The sequence below is a fragment of the Branchiostoma floridae genome, chromosome 2, assembly GCF_000003815.2.
Source record: "Branchiostoma floridae strain S238N-H82 chromosome 2, Bfl_VNyyK, whole genome shotgun sequence".
NCBI lineage: Eukaryota > Metazoa > Chordata > Leptocardii > Amphioxiformes > Branchiostomatidae > Branchiostoma > Branchiostoma floridae.
This window is the reverse complement of record NC_049980.1, coordinates 4052849-4074116: the sequence shown is the minus strand read 5'-3', so window position 1 is coordinate 4074116 and position 21268 is coordinate 4052849. Positions and strand designations below refer to the sequence as shown.

General features: G+C 40.6%; 2 protein-coding genes across 2 annotated transcripts in view; one reads left to right on the top strand and one right to left on the bottom strand.

Moving 5' to 3' along the window:
• Positions 1–8643, top strand: part of LOC118409275 (opsin-5-like) — a 35898-nt gene extending 27255 nt beyond the window's left edge. The window contains exons 4-6 of the mRNA XM_035810170.1: positions 3707–3871; positions 7152–7315; positions 7999–8643. Coding sequence (XP_035666063.1) covers positions 3707–3871; positions 7152–7315; positions 7999–8421 — 752 coding nt within the window. The 3' untranslated portion in view covers positions 8422–8643. The remainder of the gene's footprint in view (positions 1–3706; positions 3872–7151; positions 7316–7998) is intronic.
• A 4515-nt stretch (positions 8644–13158) lies between these two features.
• Positions 13159–21268, bottom strand: part of LOC118410636 (dmX-like protein 2) — a 141722-nt gene continuing 133612 nt past the window's right edge. The window contains exon 54 of the mRNA XM_035812420.1: positions 13159–15376. Within this exon, the coding sequence (XP_035668313.1) occupies positions 15179–15376 (198 nt within the window). The 3' untranslated portion in view covers positions 13159–15178. The remainder of the gene's footprint in view (positions 15377–21268) is intronic.

Sequence of the window (21268 nt, the reverse complement as noted above, 5' to 3'; positions counted from 1 at the left end):
CACTCTTGCACTGGTCGTGACAGAGAATTTTGATGCTATGTACGGTATTTACAGGTTCATGACCCAGCTCTTTGTGGCAAGCACAATGGTCAGTGGACCACGGCCTAACACAATCCGAATCAAACTCAATGCTTGTAGTTGCATAGACAGTGCCGCTAACTAATGGACTACATACACTACACCCTCCCAAATATGGCATCGTAAGGCATTGTCGTGACCGTCAACCCAGTGTGGGAGGTTACACACGCTACAAACGTTAACATAAGAATCACCATCATTTCAGCACTACAGACAGACCTCGCCAGTGTTTCCGGCCGGCGGTAAGCCCCTATCCTCCCATTAACCCATTTCTTCTGGGCTCATTCCTGACAGGTACTTACTCCATCAGGCCCTGATCTTCTTAAACAAACCTCGCGGTGGTCTTAAGAGATCTTCGATCAATAGACAAGGTAACAGGCCCAGTGCAAATGGAAGCTTCGCACACCCGACTTAGCTGTGCAAATTTCAAATACTGGGAATGAATCCCTTCCTTGTAAAAAATGCCTTTTGCAGTGTGTCTAAAATCTCTTGGTGACGAATAATTGCAACGCTATGAAAATTAAAACCTCTCCTTTGTAGCTTTAACCTTATACAGGCTGTTTATCAACTAATGAATTTGAACTATTGGGACCTTTAAAACACTTGCAGAAATAAATCTACTTTAATGGTATTCCTTTTTAGAAAAAATGATGCGAACTGCTGGACTACATACGCTATACCATCCCACACAGAATGGCTATGGCGACATCGTAATGTATTGCCGTGAGAGTCAACCCTGTGTGGGAGGGTACACACGCTACAGACGTTAACATAAGAATCACCATTATTTCAGCACTACAGACAGACCTCGTCAGTGTTTCCGGCCGGCGGTAAGCCTCTATCCTCCCGCTGACCCATTTCTTCTGGGCTCGATCCTGACAGGTACTTATTACATCAGGCCCTGATCTTCTTAAACAAACCTCGCGGTGGTCTTAAGAGATCCTCGATCAATAGACAGGTAACAGGCCCAGCGCAAATGGAGGCTTCACACGCCCGGCTTAGCTGTGTAAATTTTAAATACTCGCAATGAATCCCTTCCTTGTATGTAAATTGCTGTCTTACCTAAACCTCGCGTTGGTCTGAAAAAATCCTCGATCAATAGACAGATAACAGGCCCAGCGTGAATTTAGGTTTCACCTTTCCTTTGTAGCTCTCACTTTATGCAGGCTGTTTGACAACTAATGGATTGGAACTATTGGGACCTCCAAAATACTTGCAGGAATTAATCTACATAATCGGATTAATCGCTATATCTTAATTGATTAATTGCTATATCTGTAAGGTTAGATATCTTCAATTTATGTAACACGAAATAAATTCGTGTAAATACTTTATTAATTTAGCTCAAAATAAGCATAAAGAGTAAGAAAAATAACAAGAGAGACAACATTTGCAAGCAAATTCATACCTATTGTTGTTTCTTCTTCTCAAAGCTCTGTCTTTCTACTTGCTTACTTTACATAATAGTAATTGAACAACATAGGGTGTCTGCTACTTAACCAGTAACCATGGTGACATGTTTGAACAATTCATTGATCTGATTTGTTTGAAGAGGAAGAAGAAGAAACGGGACAAAAACAATATGTTTCCCTTAAACCATAAATACAACACCACCATCATTTCAGTACCAAGGAGAGACCGCGTCAATGATTCTGCCCAGCGGCGTTAAAATTGTATATCACCATTTCAAACGGTCGTCGCCTTATTGCTTCATAACTTCTCTGGGAATGGCAACAAGCAAAGATGTATGTAAAGTTTTTGAAAATAAAGACACGACAGTATTGTGATAGATTGTTAACTTAAAATTATCGAAAAAGAAAGAAAGTGCATTACCCCGAGTTCGAACCAGAGACCAAAAAGCCTAAACCCTTATCTTTAAACAACTACGCCACGAAGCACCATATTAAGTAAGTAACGAAGCGTTCTGTATATGCCAATACACGTATAGAGGCCACGATCGTTTACGAGGCGGAAATTATCGGCGGGGAACGTATTCTCTCCCGCTGACCCAATTCGTACGGGCTTGCTGTTGACAGTCAGGTACTTATTTCATCAGGCATTGATCGTCTAAACTAAACCTCGCGGTGGCCTGAATAATCCGTGATCAATACAACAAGGTTGTCAGTGTTGCGGCGGCCTAACGGTTTTCCGTTACCATTTTTAACGGTCGTTGCAATATTGTTGACCTTTCGATACCATATCCGAGTATTTCATTACTTTTTTGGGGACTGACAAGAAGGTTTTAACTATATATGTACAACAGTATCGTGATAAATCAAGCTACTGCCCCGCAGTCTAACTTTCGCACAGCCTCATTACTCTATGGGTACAGAATGGCCGTTTCTTCAAGGTGAATATTCAAGGTGAATGAATATTTTCTAAAAATCGAAAAAAAGAAGGTACACCATTTTGAGTTCAAACCGGGGACAAAAAAGCTAGCCATAAAAGAGATAAACCCTAATCCTTAACCAACTACACCATGAAACACCATAGTAAGGACATAATGTCCTAATATGCTTATAGTGACGGAGCGCTCTATATATGCTAATACACGTATAGAGACGCCGATCTGAAAAAGTTAAACTGTAATTTTAAACACGAAAATTCATTCCTGGACAAAGACTTGAGCTGTTCAGTCGAAAATTTGGGTAAGTCCAATCTAAATGTTGGAAATTGCAGGTTAACTTTTCCAGAATGTCTTCTACCAACACGGATGTACTTTTAAGTATAAGAGGCAACGATCGTTTACAAGGCGGTAGGGTACGTTTTATATTTACATCCCGTTGACCAAATTCTTACAGACTCCTTGTTGACAGATACTTATTACATCAGGCCCTGTTCGTCTTAACTAAACCTCGCGGTGATCTAAAGAAATCCTCGATCAATAAAACAAGATGGTGACGGGCCTAGTGCGAATAGAGACTTCATACGCCTTGCTTAAATGTGTAAATTTCAAATACTTGGAATGAGTCCCTTCCTTGTATTGAAATTACTTCTTGGAGTCTGTCTAAAATCCTCTGATCTTTATGATGGCGGATCTTTCCGCCAAAAAGCGGTTACCCAAGTAACTAGATATGGTTTTGGAAACGTACGGTCAGACGTTTCAAACAACATCCGTTGTTTTTCGCCAGGAAAAACCTTGTCAAGAAAGTGTGTTGATAGTCCCTCAAAATCCAGAGGTCGTTGCCTCGAATCCCCTAACATGCCACCAAAATAATGCAGTTTGGACAGTTAACGTTTGCTGCTTTCGGACTATTAAACTAGATCTCTTTTGCATATCAATTCACAGCTATAGGATATATAGGGTATAAGACCCTCTTTAACAAGATTCAGTGACACCGACGAAAAATAAAGGATTATATTTGAAACGTCTGACCGTTTCCAAAATCATATCCAGCTGCTTGAGTGACTGCTTTTTGGCGTATTTCGTTTTTAGCAGGACAAGAGAAACAAAAAAACATACACAGAAGAAGTTTTAAAGGTAAGCCGTAACAGCAACATGTAACTGGAGAACATTCTGTTTTGATCATTTGTCAAAGTAGTATCGCTAAAGAAATGGTAGTAAACGTGTCGGTATTATGGTAATGAGTTTTAGATTGTGACATTTGCTCATTATTTCATTTCCCAGTGGCGGACATGTCGTGGACATCAGCGTTGATGGTTGTAGCGGGAACCTGGATGTTCGGAGCCTTTTGGGCGCTGATGCCGGTGTGTGGCTGGAGCCGATATACCCTAGAACCCTTCGATGTTGCCTGCACCCTGGACTATAAAACCGCTCAGGAGAGCCAAGAAGGTAAATACTGTAAAAGCAGAAATGTTTGCAATGCTTTATGTTCGTGATTTCCACCTGGATTGTCCTTGAAAGATAATGTCAATTTACCGTACATTTGCAACAATGGGTTCAGCACTATGACCAGTACAATGGTGCTACCATGTTGTATTGAACTAACGTATCTCACGTTCCCATCATCTAAGCCATCTCACACTCGGTGTAACCGGGTTGAATCAGAATTAATGTTTCTTATCTATCCAGTCACCAAATATACTGTAAACGCAGAGGTGTTTGCCGTGGTTTTGGTTTCATGTTTTCGGTTTTCACACGGACTGTCCTTGAAAGAGAATACGAATATGCTGTACAATAATAGCAATGATTTCAGTACTACGGACAGGGCAATAGTGCTAACACGTTGTTTCGATCTAACGTATCACACGTTTCCATTATTTCAACCTTATAACGTTTGTATAACTGCTATGAATCAGGACTATTGTTTTTTTCTTGCTAGTTACCAACTATACTGTAAATGTAGAACCCGGTGGTTTTATCTTCGCCTTTTTCGCGGTGACTCTTTCATCGTGAACTCAAATCCACCGCGAAAATTTTTGTTCATTGTCTTCTTTCCGCCTACCACCTTGTAGAAGAGCTACATGTACGTCCTTTAACCCTATTCAGACGGGGGGGGGGGGCTTTTGAGGCCTGCGCCAACTTCGATGCCCTATAACGCCTGAACGCCTTACGCTAAAGCCACCAAATTTGGTGAGTTTTCCTAAAATATTATTGGCAACAAGTTTACGAAGTTTGACAAATTTGCCATTTTTTCGTGTTGCCATGGCAACCGTTTACTGACAGGCAGTTTTGACAAAAATCACTATTTTTGGTTCTAACAATGTATTTTTCACATTTATTTGCTATATTACTGCTATTTTGTTACATAAATAAAATCTTATATTATTTAGCATATCTTTCATAATTATATATGCATAAATTATGCTAATTTGATGACGTCATCAGCCCAAAATCCAAGATGGCGGACCGTATGGCCAGATCAACAATAACAAGCTAATTATCCCTCAAAATTTGTAACTACCTGGTATTTTTTCATCAAAAAACATCTAAATGAATGAATTTAGTCTATTTCCATTGCCCTTTGTGATTATTTGTTGCAAAAAAAAGTAGTTTTAAAAATTCAAGGTGGTGGATATCATATGGCGGACCCTAACTCGTATCTTAGATGTGCATGACGTCATTTTTATGACGTCATTATGACGTCATCGATGTTGCTATTGGCAATACAAGTCGTAATAAACATGATTATTCTGTTGTCTGCACTTGTTGTTACATTTTTGTAGTATAATTTGAAGTTTTCTGAGAATACCCTGTTTTCATGGGTCCGGCCAATATAATCAAATTGATGACGTCATAATTACGTCATCTTACGTCGCCGTAACGTAGAACGTCACATACTTGTCAGATATTATGTCGATAACATGTCCTGAAAATTTGGTGGCCCTACGGCACGTCGTTCAAGACTTAGAGGACTTAAAAGTGGAGGGCCTCAAAAGCCCCCCCCCCCCCCCCCGGTCCAGGGATGACCAAAAAAGCCCGGTATGAATAGGGTTAAATTGTGCAGTATTATTATGAAACACATTTTATTTGTGAATGCCCCCAATTCGAAGCCGAAAGAAAAAGGCTATTTGATACAGTGACCGAAATCACACCAACATTTTCATTGTTAAAAACGCCACAAAAGATTCTCTTCCTACTAACATCAAGGGTTCAATCTATTATAGAACAAATGGGGCATTTCATTTTCAAATGTCTTCAAGTAAGAAGTCAAACCCTGTAATAGTTACGTAGACCCATTATGTATCGTATGTATATTCATCCACTTAATATTTGTATGTTAGAATTTAGTTTATCTACATGTATTCAGACCACATTTATTCATCTCATGTAATTAGTCATTCTTTTCTTGCAATTAGCCCAATGGGCATGAATTTGCAATATACTTTATTATAATATGTTGGAGGCAACCGCTGTAGTCTAGATGCATGAATACTTACAATTTTTTTATTGGACACATACCCGATCTTTGAATCTTCGGATACTGAGGACATGTTCATCAAGAAGTTCTACGAATCCAGAGGGTGGATACGGTTAGATTAGAGACAGTTGATCACGCCAGCACTGCCAAAAGCCTCCGCCTGTAGTCACTTTTCAATGATAACGAGGAATTAACTGTATCCTACGTATGATTGGGACTTGTTTTAATCATCTCCACTGCACTCATCAGCAGTTTCAAAACAACAAGTAATCAGCTGAAAATAGAAGACATCAAAGAATTTCCAGGAAACGCTACTGTACTAAGGATTTACTGGAAGTAGGTCAGATCTCGGTTTAGATCAAAGTAAACCATTTCCGGGACTGGATTAGTGATAGCTTCCAATAATTGGTTGACATCGTCGGATTGACTAGAGACCTTTTGCAATTGCAGATCATATCAAATGATGACATTAACGTGCCTCAGGGGACCATAGAGCGTTTTAAGTACCCGCTAAATTAATGAGGAGGCAGAGATTACAAGGATTGATAGAAATCGCTAGCTAGTTTGAAGGGCGTCTACGTTTAGGGCCACGTGGCGTAACTACAGGGTATTCAAAACCTATCATACGAAAGCTCAAAGCGGTCCAAACGCTGGTGTTTGCGGTGCGTAGGTGGAGCACACCCTGGTGTTCGAAGTGTATGAGCACCGCTCACACACTGCATACACCTGCGTTTGTACTGTCTACACACTTCGTACACGCGTGTCGCTATGGTCTTTCGTACTGTCATGCTACCAATTTTGGGCCCCTGGGAAAGGCATTTTCCACGACTTTCCTGGTCTCAAAACCTGCCCTTAAATAAAGTGCACGTGACTACCTACTGCACGTGCGACCCAGGCACGTGTTTATATTAACCTTATCCAATCAAGGATGTCAAATGTCAGAAAATCTAACTGCAATGCCTCTATATCCATTATTGTTTAGAATACATTTAAGTGTTCGATATCCAATGTGTCTAAACACATTTGCACAGTTTGCTGAACTACTAGAACAGTACCAAAAAGACAAACAATTTGAATTCGTAACCTTTCACGCCAACAATATATGTATGCGTAAACTTTCCATCCAAATGGAAAGGGATACATATGCTAGTAACTAAAATCGTTAAGTTGCCATGTTGTAAAAAAAAAAACAAGTAAAAGTGGCTATTAGTTTATCTTGTATGTTGACTGTTGACTTAAATTCCCGCCCAGGTGCCGCCTTCATGATGATTCTGTTCACCTTCTGCTTCTTCATTCCTGTCGCCGTCATCACTTTCTGCTACGTCTGCATCGTGCGCACCGTGCGCTCCTCGCGGCAGGCCCTGAACTGCAGCAACACGAACGACAAGAATGGGGTGGAGAAAAAGCTAACAAAGGTAAGGTTTTCTAAAGATCAAATTGGACCTGGTTGCTTTGGGGTTTTTGACCGTGTATGTGTATGTGTAGGCCATGAATATTGGGTATGTGTATTTGTACCTGTATCTGTGTGTGCGCGTGCGTGTGTGCACGCGTATTTTTGGACATATCTGTGTATTTGCATGTGCGTGTGAATATGTGCTTATGTGTGTGCGTGAGTCTATGTGCTTATGTTTGTGTGCATGTGTGTGTACGTGTGTTTATGTTTATGCGTATGTGCATGCGTGTATTTGCATGTGTGTGTTAATATGTTTGTGTGTATGCATGTGTCTGTGTGTTTGCGTATGTATATGTTTGTGTACATAAATGTATGTGTATGTCTTTATGCGTGCCTGTGCGTATGTTTGTTTGCGTTTTGCAATCCCAATGCACATAACGCAGCATCTCTATAAACTCTTACTTGGTGCTGCCACGTTTTGTCTGTGGGACTGAAAGATGCAACATGCCAGCAATCGTAGTGCTTATTACTTGCCTGTTGCTCTCCTATACAGATTGCGGTGATGGTGGGTGTTGAGTTCATCCTAGCCTGGAAGCACTACTCCCTGGTGTCCCTCTACGCCACATTCGGCGACCTGAAATCCCTACCAGTCATATACACACACTGGCTGTTTATTTATTACTCGCCTGTTGCACTCCTATACAGATTGCCGTGATGGTGGGTGTGGGTTTCATCCTTGCCTGGACCCCCTACTCTCTGGTCTCCCTCTACGCCACATTCGGCGACCTGAAGTCCCTGCCGATCATCTACAGCATCCTGCCCAGCATGTTCGCCAAGTCCGCCAGCATCTACAACCCCATCATCTACTTCTTCATGAACGACTCCTTCCGCCGTGATGTCACCGCTCTCATCAAGTTAAGCATCCCCAAGCCGGGCGGTTCGACGAGCTGTTCGCACAGCGCGTGGGAGAAGACACCGACGAGCGGGCGGGGTACCTTCATGACGTCCCCGCAGCGCATAAAACTGTCCGAGATGCGCCCGACTGAGCCTTCGCAGGCTAAGACAACAACCACCACTGCTCTCATCACCCAGGTTGAAGGGCGCGAGGCCCCATCCACCTGGGTGTAAAGGAAGACTATGGAAAAATTGCATTGGGTTTGTATGGGTGTATAGTGTTCCCCAGGACCGTATGGGTATAAATGTGGTTTATACTGCGATTTAAATGTGTGTCCCATCTACCTGGGTGTAAAGGTGGACTCTGGTAGGATTGCATTGGGTTTAACTGGGTGTAGAGTGATTCCCCAGCTAGGAGCACATGGGTATAAATGTGGTTTATACTGCGACTTAAATGTGGGCGTAAAGATGGACTCTGGCATGATTGTATAATGTACAGTGTTTCCGAGGACCGCATGGGTGTAAAAGTGGGTTAGATATTGCGGATGGAATGTGTGAACCTGGGTCATAGGTTTAACTGGGTGTACAGTGTTCTCCAGGACTACATGGGTATAAAGGTGGTTTATATTGCGGATGCAATGTGTGAACCTGGATCAGGGTGTAACTCAGGGTGCACACTGCACAGTGTTTCCCAGAACCGCATGAGTAAAAAGGTGGCTTATATTGCGGATGCAATGTGTGAACCTGGGTTATGCTGCGGTCCCATTTCCAAACCGGGCGGGGCCCAATCGGGATGTTTGTCGAAACGAAAAATAAAAGTGTTTATCAATGAATAAACACAATTTATGCTGACGAATATTTTTTTACGTTCTGCTTTTACGTTTTGTTTTCTTTTGTATTATACTTTTTCTTCCCAAAAGATACCCGGCCGTGCCCCGGTTTGGAAATGTGCCGAAGCAGAGAACAGAAAAAGTGCAGGACGTGTAACAGGGTACCAAGGATACCTTAGTTAAAGGTGGACTATACAATGTGACTGGGCTTGAATCAAGAAACAATGTGAATAGTCTGTTTCTTAATCTGTTAATGTTACCCACAATCTACGTTTTGCCTACAAACCGCAGTTTGTAAGTCACTAAGTGGATACGTTGTGTCCTTCAAGCAGTTGCATGTCACACTTTGTCAACGATAAAATACTTCATAAACTTGACTTAATTCCGGTACCAATGTGTAGTGTTTGACCACTAATATCTGGGCTTCAGAAACATTGTTACTCAAGACATTGCAATTTGTTTGTATCGATTAAGGCCATGTTGATTTTGTTGATATATGGATGACAACGGCGAGCATCAATATTTTCGTTCTCTCTAAAAAGGTTTTCAACCATACTGTAAATAACACAAAGCGGATGCAGAAACGAGCAATTATGTAGCGTAAAAAAAGATATCGGGAAATAGATACTAACGTCGTAAAATAACAGCGTTAATTTCAAAGTCAAAAAAGAAGATACGAAAGAACAAAAATTACGAGAGTCTATCGTTCGGAATATCATAATCTTTGAGTTCAGTAATTTGTTCAGTTCTTCTGACCACTGAGATTTAATCCTGACGAAGGCAACTTTTCTTGCCAAACTATTTTATACGCACGATCGTATCAGTGGGTCCTCAGAGGATGCCATCCATATAATGGGATCAACATGGTCTAACAAGTATGCCTACTCATAACAGGCTGTACGTACATGTATATTATCTAGGGTTTGAGCTATCTCGCTCTATATATCATATCATTCCTAATATCTGTTATATCTCATATTATTCCTGATATCTGTTAATCAAGTAATATGTAATGAAAATAACTGTGTCAAGTATTAGTCTTTGTTGAGTACGAGTTGAAAGATTTATGTCGTGGGACTTTTAAATCCATTCTTTGAGAGTTGTATATACATCAACAACGAAACTAAACGGCCATGCTGTACAGAACAAGGCAAAAACGCCAGATGTGTATGCGTCGAAGACAATCATCGTCTATCAACACAATAATGCGATCTAAGAATCATAACCATCCAATATATAGAGCAGTAATAGTCTCCATCATTGTTGAGATCTAAGGGTAAAAATGTTGTGTTTTCTCTTTTAACTTTATTTCGGCCAAAGTAATGAAATGAATACACCGTCTGACATTGGAAAAATACTGAAGGTCATCAGGACATTGACAATGTCTACATGGTATTGTACGAGGGGTGATCAATAAGTTCTCGGCCTCATCCAGAAATAACAAGCACAACTCATATTTCATTGCATAGATGTCAAGTATAAAGTCGTATATGAATGTGTACCAAAATTCAAATTATTATGAGCATTACTTTGAAGGCGACACCCAATAACGTTAGGTAAGGGAGAAGGGAAAAAAACATGGACAATTGAGATGCGACCTGAGGTATGCGGGTCAACTTGCTGGAAGTCAGACACCCACTTCTTTCTGCTTCAAATAGGAAGAGAATCATCATCAAACATTTTGACAATGTCTTTTGTCAATGACATATAATTTACGGCATGAGGAACTCGACCACACGTGTCATCACAATTCACCCTTGCTTTTCTAGCCACTTACCTTGTGATTCAAGAGAAAATGAATGCCTGGAAAGTAATGACTCCAATGATTGGAAATTTGGAGGATATTGATAAAAGGCTTCATACTATGAAGTTGTGCCTCGACATTGGAGTTGGGTTTATTATTTTCGGTTGATCTCCCCTCGTATCTATACCAATATTCATCGTACTAATGGGACAATATATTGATAAACTGAACAAAGTTAGTCTCTCATCTGTTACGAGAGTGAAAAAAACGTTACAGCATGTTTGCACAAAAATATTCATGACTGCTCGTATTCTATTTCGAATTCTCATCACCCAAATGCTAGACCAAAAATTTGTGTACCTTGCTATATAGTTGTTGAACAAAAATTCAAGGTTTTTGCTAAGGTCGGTCGTGTTACAGGAAACACAACATTTTTCTATGCTCAAAAAATCCCAAAGTGAAACACTTGCATTGAGACAATACGAAAAACCAGGCCTTCTACGTCACTGTATGTACAGTAAGTGAGGACCAAATGCGTTCACACGCTTAATGCACTAGGACAAATAATACTCGATGATGACAATCAATTCATTGTATATACTGGATTTTGTCAGCAATTGTATATTTGTATGTATTGAGCTATTTCGTATTTAGCTGTTTAGCGGACCAGTTCACCTATACATGGCGCCATTTTGTCTGTGACGTTGTGAAGATGATGGCAACGAAACAAAAAAATTACTTATTCCATTGATAACAGTTAACCTGGCTTAAAAATATGATATTCAAGCAATACAAATATCAAGTATGGATCATTGGCGTTGTTGAACTATCTATAGTTGATGACATCTTGTATCTTGATGATAATTAATAGCCTACCATTTTGTATGTTGCGTTACGTTTTGAAGCGGTTATGACTGAATTTGTAGTCGTTCACATTCCAGAAAAACCGTATCATCAACAAATGGCAGGGAAAGAAAGTTACTGACGTGAGCATGCAATAACTGTACATACGTATACGGTAATGAAGCTCATACGCCAACAATTTAATAAAGCATTTTATAGCTGCATTGTCCAGAATGTGTTTTATTAATGTGTTGGTAACTGACTGTATGAATGAATGAATGAATAAATGTGTGGAATTTTCGTGACATTGTTCTAAAAGGTCAAGTGTAATAAGACTCAAGTCACAATTGACCAGTGACAGAAGTAGCACGTAAAAAGTATAACTTCCTGCAAAGATAATGTAACATCGACTTCATGCCAAAAACAACAATGACCACACGTGAGCAAGTGTAACGTGTGTAGCGAAGGTAATGAAAAAAATTGCTAAAAATCAAATACAAAATTTACACATTCATGGGAAATATCGAAACATGTGATAATTGTGTCGTGTTGGCGTAGTGAATAGGTTGTTCGGTCCAAAACTCAGATGTCCTGTGTTTAAGTCCTCTGATATGCAACCGATGTTGTTCCCTCTGAGGTTTGGGAAAGGCACTTTACAAGACTTACCTCATTCTATCCATCCAGGTGTAACATGCACAATGGGTACCGGACTTCGGTTGGGAAGGTTAAGGACGGTCGAAGGAGAAGGATGGGCTCCGCATTCCAATACACCACCCCTAGACACAGTGGTAAACAACCTACTGCCAATGAGGCTACACATGTCATGTCAAAAAGGCTCTTCAAAAGATGTCAGTACATCAGTTAGTTTACCTACATTATGTACCACGAGGTTTTCATCAAGCTCTAGCTAACGCATGTTGCCTGAATAGGTCAGGTTGTAGTCCAAACCCTCCTTGATGAAATGTCAGCTATTTGTATGTTTTGTCTCGTCCGACATCTGAATTACCAAGAAACACACGAGAATGATAACCGTGTGAGAATATTACTCATTTTTCGCTTTACTAAGGCTAAATGCTAGATTACGTCCTTGCTAACTGAAAGATTGGGGTACAAAACTTTCCAAATTGATAAATTGAATGTTTTTCACAACTGAAATCCCATGTCACACATTTGGACCACCCTATGACCTTGCTCTCGACCCACTCTCCAAACAATTCGCTGTTTGGAGTGGCCTTGAATCCAACCTATTATTTATATTGAAGACGACTATGACTTACATGTAGTTATAAAGTATATTTTTGTGAATGTGTACCAAAATATTTCTATGAAGATTTCATGGCATGAAGAACACGACCCACACAGCACTGATCACATTTTATCCTTGTTTTACACCAAACTGATTTTCAAAAGAACATTGACTGGAAAGTAATGACCACAATGACTTGAAATTTGGTGGGTATATTCAGAATATTTCTGAGTGAGGCCGAGAACGTACTTCTCATGACGTATCATTCACAAAATTACCCGTGACAAAAAAAGCCACAAAAATTCAGATAAATCTTTCAACTTCTCTTTATTCCTTGTTTTCACAACTTTCTTCTCTTCGTCATGACAAGATGGTGTACGAGACAACAGACCAACACTGATATGTACTTTACAATTGCAGACAGACGAGGCAGCCGGCAAAGAAGTAAAATTTTTCCTTCATATTTACAACGAGTTCACCTTGAAGATTGATACTTTAACAATAGAACTGCACAAATGCTATTAATATTCTTTCCCCTCAAATTGCACGTAATTTGTCGGATGTGTCAGAATTCCTTTTACAGTGATTTGAGCGTGGTTCAAATAAAAAGCTGGCGATTCCTTTGCAAATAAGCTAAAATTTTGTACACATATTGTATCATATATAATGGCGTTCTATTTCCTTTCTCATATAGCGATCTACAATACAAAATGTCCTTAACAACATTACGTAACAAAAACATTATTAATGCCTCCGAATTGCAAGTACACCAATTATTCTAAAAAACAGAATCTTCTTCTGAAAAAAGAAAAGAAAACCAACTGTACCAATTAAATACTTACATCTTTAACGAATCATGTAAAATTGCACAACATGAAAGATACAATGTACTACCTTCAGGGGGTGATGGGTAATTTCCAGTGAATATTGGAAGAAATCCCCACAATGCACCAGTGTGTTGTAAAGCATGAGCATCCCAATCTACACATATGAAGAGTCTTCTTTGTACAACTTAATGCCACTTTAAAGCAAAAGTCAAATGGCTTCCTTAAGATTGATACTGATTAAAACACTGCCATTGTTAGGTGACAAATAACATTGGTATATCACGGCAGAACTGAAACAGTTAATACTGACCACTTTCAATAAAGAAAACAAAAGATTTTTTGCAAATATCTTTAGGCTGATATATTCACAAGTATGTAGAACTTACTGACAAAAATGGATGTAAAGTTATCATCATAATTTATATACTTTTCAAACAATCTTTTGTTTTAGGTTATTCTGCTTATAAGTAAACATTGGGAGTACACAGAAATTAACCTGTAGAATTTTATCAGTCATCTGTAAGGGAGCATTGACAGTTACCTAGTACTCAACTGCAGTTTCAAGTTATAAAGATTGTAGCATCCCAGTTCTGTACCCTCATACAATGTAACCACAATATCCATTCTACATGTCTGGTTCCATCAGTGCCCTACACAGGTCTATTGTAAACAAAAGTGTAAACCTCATTTGTTTACACAACTAGAGGGTCATTATATGAAAGTCTTCGTTCTTCGTGGAATCAATCCTGGAAACTCTCACTCCATCAAATTTCTGGAAAGTCTTCATTTAGGCTTCTTGGAATCAATCCTAGAACCTCTCACTCCAACAATTTTCAAGAAACCCACACAGGCTTCAAAACCAACTCTGACTGACTTTTCCGATCATCCCAAAGTTTTTGCATGAATGTTAACACGTTTATACTGAAAGACTGACGTGTCTATTGGAAACTAAGTGGATGTGGAGAAGTATTTTTCTGTGGTGATCGAGGGGATCTACAAGTTAGTGTATGTGGCGTCACGTCTGATACATGTACAGATGATGAAGACTGTATTAGTGGATGGGTATGGGATACAGGTGGGGACTCTAAACCAATCATATCGCAGCCGAAACCCTCACCCTGCTCGTAGCGTTGTCAGCCACACAATGTTGGTGCCAGGAGGTTGGCTTGGTATGGAGAGGGTTAATCTTTGCTGCTCAGACAGTTCATCCTTCGATGGAAGGGAAACTCTGATTGCCAAGATCAAGGGCAAGAAGACAACCCAGGCAGCATTCCGCGAGATACATGTATATATATATACGAATTTATATACGTACAGAACTCTGAGAAGGGAATCATCTAAATTGCACATTTGAGCAGAAAAACCTCCCCCATTTTTGTTTTTCTGTAAAAATAGCCTTTAAGCTACACTGGGTACATCACAGGTCGGAGCTAATGTTTAAGTCCTACTACGGCATCGCCGCATGTGTATACAGGCTGCATAGCTGGCCCCCTAGCGGCTCTCACAACGTGTGCAGGAGGTTGTCCCTGTCCGGGAGGAGGCGCCACTTGAGCGTGCCGTCCGCCCCGCAGGAGAACATGTGATTGGTCGGCCCGAGGTGGAGCTGGGTCACGCCGGCGCCGAGGTTGCGGAAGATGGAGGTGCGCATGTGCTCCGCGGGGAAGGAGTACAGCAGGTTGTGCACCAGCAGGCCCCACACCTGCAATAACCAATAACACCGTTCAATCAGTCAATCAATCAAAAGCAGCAGGATGTGCCTCTGAACAGTAATCAAATCTGCAATAATCAATAAGATCAGTTTCTCAATCATTCTATTAGTCTTTAGGTTAGGCTGCAAGGAAGGTGTTCAATATCATAGAAGCTCATCTTTGTTTGTAGTTAAATCATCATGATTGTACAATGCTGAACTTTCTGAAGTTGAACCCAGAAAAAGCAAGTTTTCGATTGCAATCTACGTCCTGACTGTTGTACAACAGATAAGTAAAAAATGCCATTCCCACCAGTATGTTATGCAAGTGGGGAACTAGCCATGTACATTGTATGGTGATGTTTGGAAACGTTTTGCCACATGTGTGCGGGTACTGGGGCACTGGCAGAAGTGAATACTCGCGATACCCCAGAACCCTTTTGTAATAACAGTGGCTGGTGATAAAAGCTTTAAGTGCTGCTTCTTCTGCATTCAGCAAACAATTTTGAATGCATTCTTTAATATTTTCACTAACGGACGAAAGCGATGACGTTAAGGTTTGTGCGTAAAATCACCGTGACGAATGCTGTTTGTGTGGTTCAAAGGGGTTTATTGACTGGTTTGTATTGCAGTTATACATACATCAGGCTTTCCTCCTGCTTACCACAACAAAGTCAGAATCCTCAGGAGAACCATTGATGTCTTCCAGGTAGTAAATCATTAAAGCTAGTATGGCCTATGTTCCACTTGTCTACAACACTTAGTACATGTACATAATTTGTCTTCCCTTTGCTTTGTGCAGAAGATCAAATTTATGATCCTGGCTTAGGCAAGGACAGACGCTCCACTATAACTTACAACACATCCCTGTGAGGTACAGTCAAAGTTAACAAAGATTCAAATTTGTTTTGCTTTTTGGTATCGGGGTTGGACAAGTTCACTATTGGCCTTATTGCCAGGGGCAAGCAAAAGTGCTGATCGAGCGAGCGCTTGCAGTCTTGTACTTGCCTGATTGCGCCAGAAGGATTTGGGTCAATATGGATATACTTCTAAATAAATTACGCTCTCAGCGACTTGCCTGGCCTTGTACACATGTATTGAAGCATTGCTACATGGTTTAAATTAAGTGCTTTTGACCCCTTAATAGAAAAAAGGATTTCCTTTCTGCAGGTACAAAAGCATAGATTAAAATAGTGTCATTAGACTTAGGGCCAGTGCAAAATTGCTTCGAGGAAGATGAAAGGACCATGTTTTACTTGCTCAATAGGGCCAATGAATTTTTATTTCCCTTTCCTTCCCTTCCCTTTGTACAACTGCAGATTTAAAAATAAAATTGATGATCCTATAAAGGCTGGGGCAGATTTAGTGCTGAAATTCATGGCATACTCCCATGTACCCTTAAAGAAAAAATTCTAGTTGCTTTTTACCTGGGTTAGATAAATACATTGGCCTGATTGTCCCAGGCAAGTGAAAGAGCTCATCAGGCAAATGAAAGTGCTGATCGGGCAAGACTACATGTAGTGCATGTCACCCTTGCTATCTAAGTGAGAATGTCCATACTGTAGTTAGCCATTCTCTAGATATGAACTTTTGAATAACATCAATTCTACGTTTTTGATAACTTTGGCACTGAAGGTGTGAGTAGTTCTTGTTCTTGTGCCATAAAATCAATTCTGGGAACTTGAGATGCCTCCATATCTATTTTTGTTTAGAATACAATGTACATTCAACTGCATGTGTGCCAAATTTGGCGCTTTTAGACAAATTTGCACAATTTTTCAGCTATGCTGCTGGACTATTTGCTGGAGTTCAGAAGCAACGATTTGGAAGATCACATATTGCTGACCAAATTTTTACCTTTATGATATCAAATGACAATGGCCAAATCCTCATAAGGTCTAAAGCAATGCTTTTGAATTCTGACCCTATGAAAAACTATTTTCTGACATGGCAAAATTTGATCCTAGACAAGGGTAAGCTTAATGACATTTCCGTACACCTGGTGACACCACACCACACCACACCATAACAGAGGAGTGACGCCAACCAAGCCTCTTTGGTTATTCTGTGGACAGTGTGCAAAACAAAACAAAACACAAGGATTTATTGCCAACATCTGCACATTTTCCACCAAGATGTAATCAACTGGAGCTGCTTAGCACTTTCTACATCGAAGATATTACTACACAGGCCCATTCCATACATCCATAATCACACCACCACTGGCCCATGGGACCTTAGGTTGATCTCCATCTAGTGAAGCACCGGGTCATCAGCGGCAGATTTAAATGTGTCAATGATACCGACAGCGGGACCGTGATGATTGACAGGAAGGGTAAGTGGGGAGGTGTGCATCAGGTGATATGTGCTGATGGAGCACTGCAGAGGTACAACTGGGACCTGGTTATGACATGCAATGTTACTCAACCGAAGGGGAAGATATCTAATAAGAGCATTGAAGCATTGGGTAATTCATTTTGGTGACTGTTTGCATTTGGCAAATGTTGGTTTCGAACAGGTGCCAATCAACTCCAATCTGGCACCGATCGGCACCAATATGTCACCTGAAACTTGAAAAATAAAAATAAACACTGCTGAAGTTGGCAAAATGGTGTGAATAGGCACAGTAGGTCACTGCAATCGGCATAAACTCTTTTTGATGAATCTCAATCATTGTGTATTAGAATCTGTGGCCACACTGCTTAATATTCCCATAAAGTTATCTTATAATATACTGGTAATTTGGTGTTGAAATTGAGGAAGTGGCCATTTTTTTTGTAGAGGCCACGTATTACAGGGTGTTGTATGTGTTGCATGTCAGTGTGACCACAATGGCAAACTCAGATGAAACATTTGAAAAATGGCCACTGACAATGAGTGCCTCGAAGAGTCGCGGCCCAGTGAGATACTTCTCGAGAGCACACTTGGCCATGATGACAGACAGGGAGGGTTCGTGGGGAGGTATTAATCGGGTCCATGGTAGGGGATATGGCCACTTTAGGTTCTAATGGGAAAATAGTCCAGTGTGCACAAGAAACAGCTGGGGCCTATATGGTTAAGACATGCAATGTCAACTCAAATGAGGAAGAGTATACCATACAACATACACCATACTGAGTGTGGAAAGAGACTGGCATCTGCCTTTGTACTCAAAGAATTTTACTCAATTACAAGATCTTTAGCTTAACATCCTATATCCAAGAGCACAACATTTATTGTCAGACTTGTGCAAACATGTTCTTGAGTTTTTTTCTTTCACCAAAGCTTAAGGGAGAAAAGATCATTACAATCTCCACTGGCATAAGCTCACATCTGGGCTAAAAGCAGCTATACAACTTTGAAATTCATTGTATTCACTAAATAGAGATGGGAATATCAAACCAAACCAAAGCTTATGTAATATATTTTTTACATTCTGTGACGATCTCAGCTTGAGGCATGCACGATTGGGCCTCCATTATGGCATCTCAGGGGACAATTAGGCTGTAACAGTTATGTAAGTTCTCCTATAGAAAGGTCAAAATGACACCATGCCTCTATGAATCTTCACAAAACCTGTTCCCATCATGGAGTGTTGAAATAGGTGGTCTCAGGCTTTTAGCTAGGATTTCATCATGGGGTGTCCAATTTTCTTGCCGTTCGGCGAGCGTTGCAAGGGCGAGTATTGTAGTGGTCTGGGGACATCCTCACATGGAAATTTTTGAAACTCTCTGAAACATTATTTCCTGTATTTTGAGGTGCAAATTTGGGGACAGACAGGCCACATGTGACCGTAGCATCCCTGGTCAATCAGAATTTCATGCTTGTCAGAGAATGTGCTCCCCAGTGTGAGGGCGTCTTCAGGGCATAGTAGGGCATCCAATTTCAATTATTTTCAGAACAGGGCGTACAAAGATGCCCTGATGCCTGCCTGACTAAAAGCCAGGGTGGTCTGTGTAGTATCAGAACGAAGAATATTTTTACAACATCTGTTTGCACACAAAGACTCTGACTTCTATGGGATAATGTAGACTAGGGTTGTACCAATTGAAAGTAATTGCAAGGACTGCACCACTACTGTCTCAAGACACCTGCATTCTTCGAATCAAGCCCGGACCTACATGTATGCACAAAGTAACAGACACACACTGGCAATATGATTCCTGTCTAGATGAATTTATTTTGTATCTATGACCTCAAAGCCATTGTGATCTCCAGCCAGTTTAGTCCACATGAACTCAATGAACTGATGAGCTTTAACTCTTCCAGTGGTCGTGATAGAGAAGACAGGTGCAGTAATTGCAGGTCCATTAAACTAGGAAAGTAACCATTCTTTTAAATTTGACAAGCACAGTATTGGACCACGTCTTAACGTCCCGTCCTAAGGACTGCAATCCTTTCCATTAGCGCGCGTGTTCGGTTAATGACAACGCCTAGATTCAAACTCATGGGTTCTCGTCCAAAGGCTGGGCCATTACCCACAGGACTTAATGGCCACATTACAGTTTTGCAAGCTGGGGACATGCAAGCAGGGAGACAAATCTCTGCCTTAAAGTTCATGGCCACCTTGTCCCCAAATGACCTGGACATCAAGGGATTAGGTAAGGGATGGTTGGAAACTTCACCAGTTCAACAGTCTTCCAGTTCTACAGTTCATAGACCTCCAAGGCAGTTAAAAAAAGTTTGCCCATGCATCTACGGATGCGTAGGGTGGCGCCCATCTCCACTTCGAAGCCCTTGGACCACACATTTGTGCAAGCCACTACAGCAGGGGGCTGGTCTGCTGGTAGTGATGTGTGTTTAACTTCCATACTCTTTCTCATTAGTGCTGAGTGCTAAGCAGAGAAAGCAGCATGTACCACTTTTAGATTCTTTGGTATGACTCGGCCGGGGATCGAACTCACGACCTACCGAATGCAAGACGAACACTCTACCCACTCGGCCATTGCACCGCTCCAAGGCAGTTAATCCTAGACAAATGAGAGTCACTCAGCCCAGAAGACTATCTCTGAAATTACGATGCAGCCCTTATCCAGATAATGGTGATATACAGTCATGTAAGACTCTGAATGTGACTGGCAAAGTTATCATACTTGACGAACAACTTTTCCTGTTGTTTCGTTTGGACCTATTAGGCCATGCAGACTTCATAATGTGGAGGACATTTGTGTGCCCATCAATTTTGGTCAATTTAAAAAAAAGGTTGTAATTACAACGGCAAATTTTAAGCTGCAAAATGAGCAAATATATGCCGTAAATTGAAAAAAAATTGGAGAAAGTCACTAAATGTAGTTGTACAATGGGTAAAACATACTTTTGTCGTAAACTTGGTAGTACCACAAAATGTATTTTGTTCCCTGAGTATAATTTTCCAATACACAAGAACAAAAATTAACAATTTTCTGTGTAGCATATCTTGTGTTAAGTCATTTGTTACACCTTCCTGACCACTTTGTTTTTCATTTGCAAGGTTGCATCAGTTTTGGGGTGCCCCGAGGGTGTCATTAACAATATTACTGTAAATGCATTTAAGTTCGCAGGGATTTAATTTTGCTGCAACACCATAGACTGCAGTCTAATACCATTATATATAATAGAAATTAAAATGTCCGCGGTGGTTTTAACTTCGCGGCAAAGTGGTCACCACGAAACCGCGAACATTAATCCACTGCGAACATTTTGGCATTCACAGTATATTATGTGTAGTGGAATCAACATAGTTTGATGTCTACAAGCCCTCTACCTCTATTCTCAACAAAGATGAAGTATAGAGCAGACGCCGTGGCTGTAGATTTTCTCCCGAATGGACACGTAACGAGACTAACCTCCTCACACCTGTTTAATCCTGTCAATCTGTTATGTGCTTACAGCAGGGCAGGCGGTCGCAGGGTCTAAATGATGCTCATGTTATTCAACACATTCTGT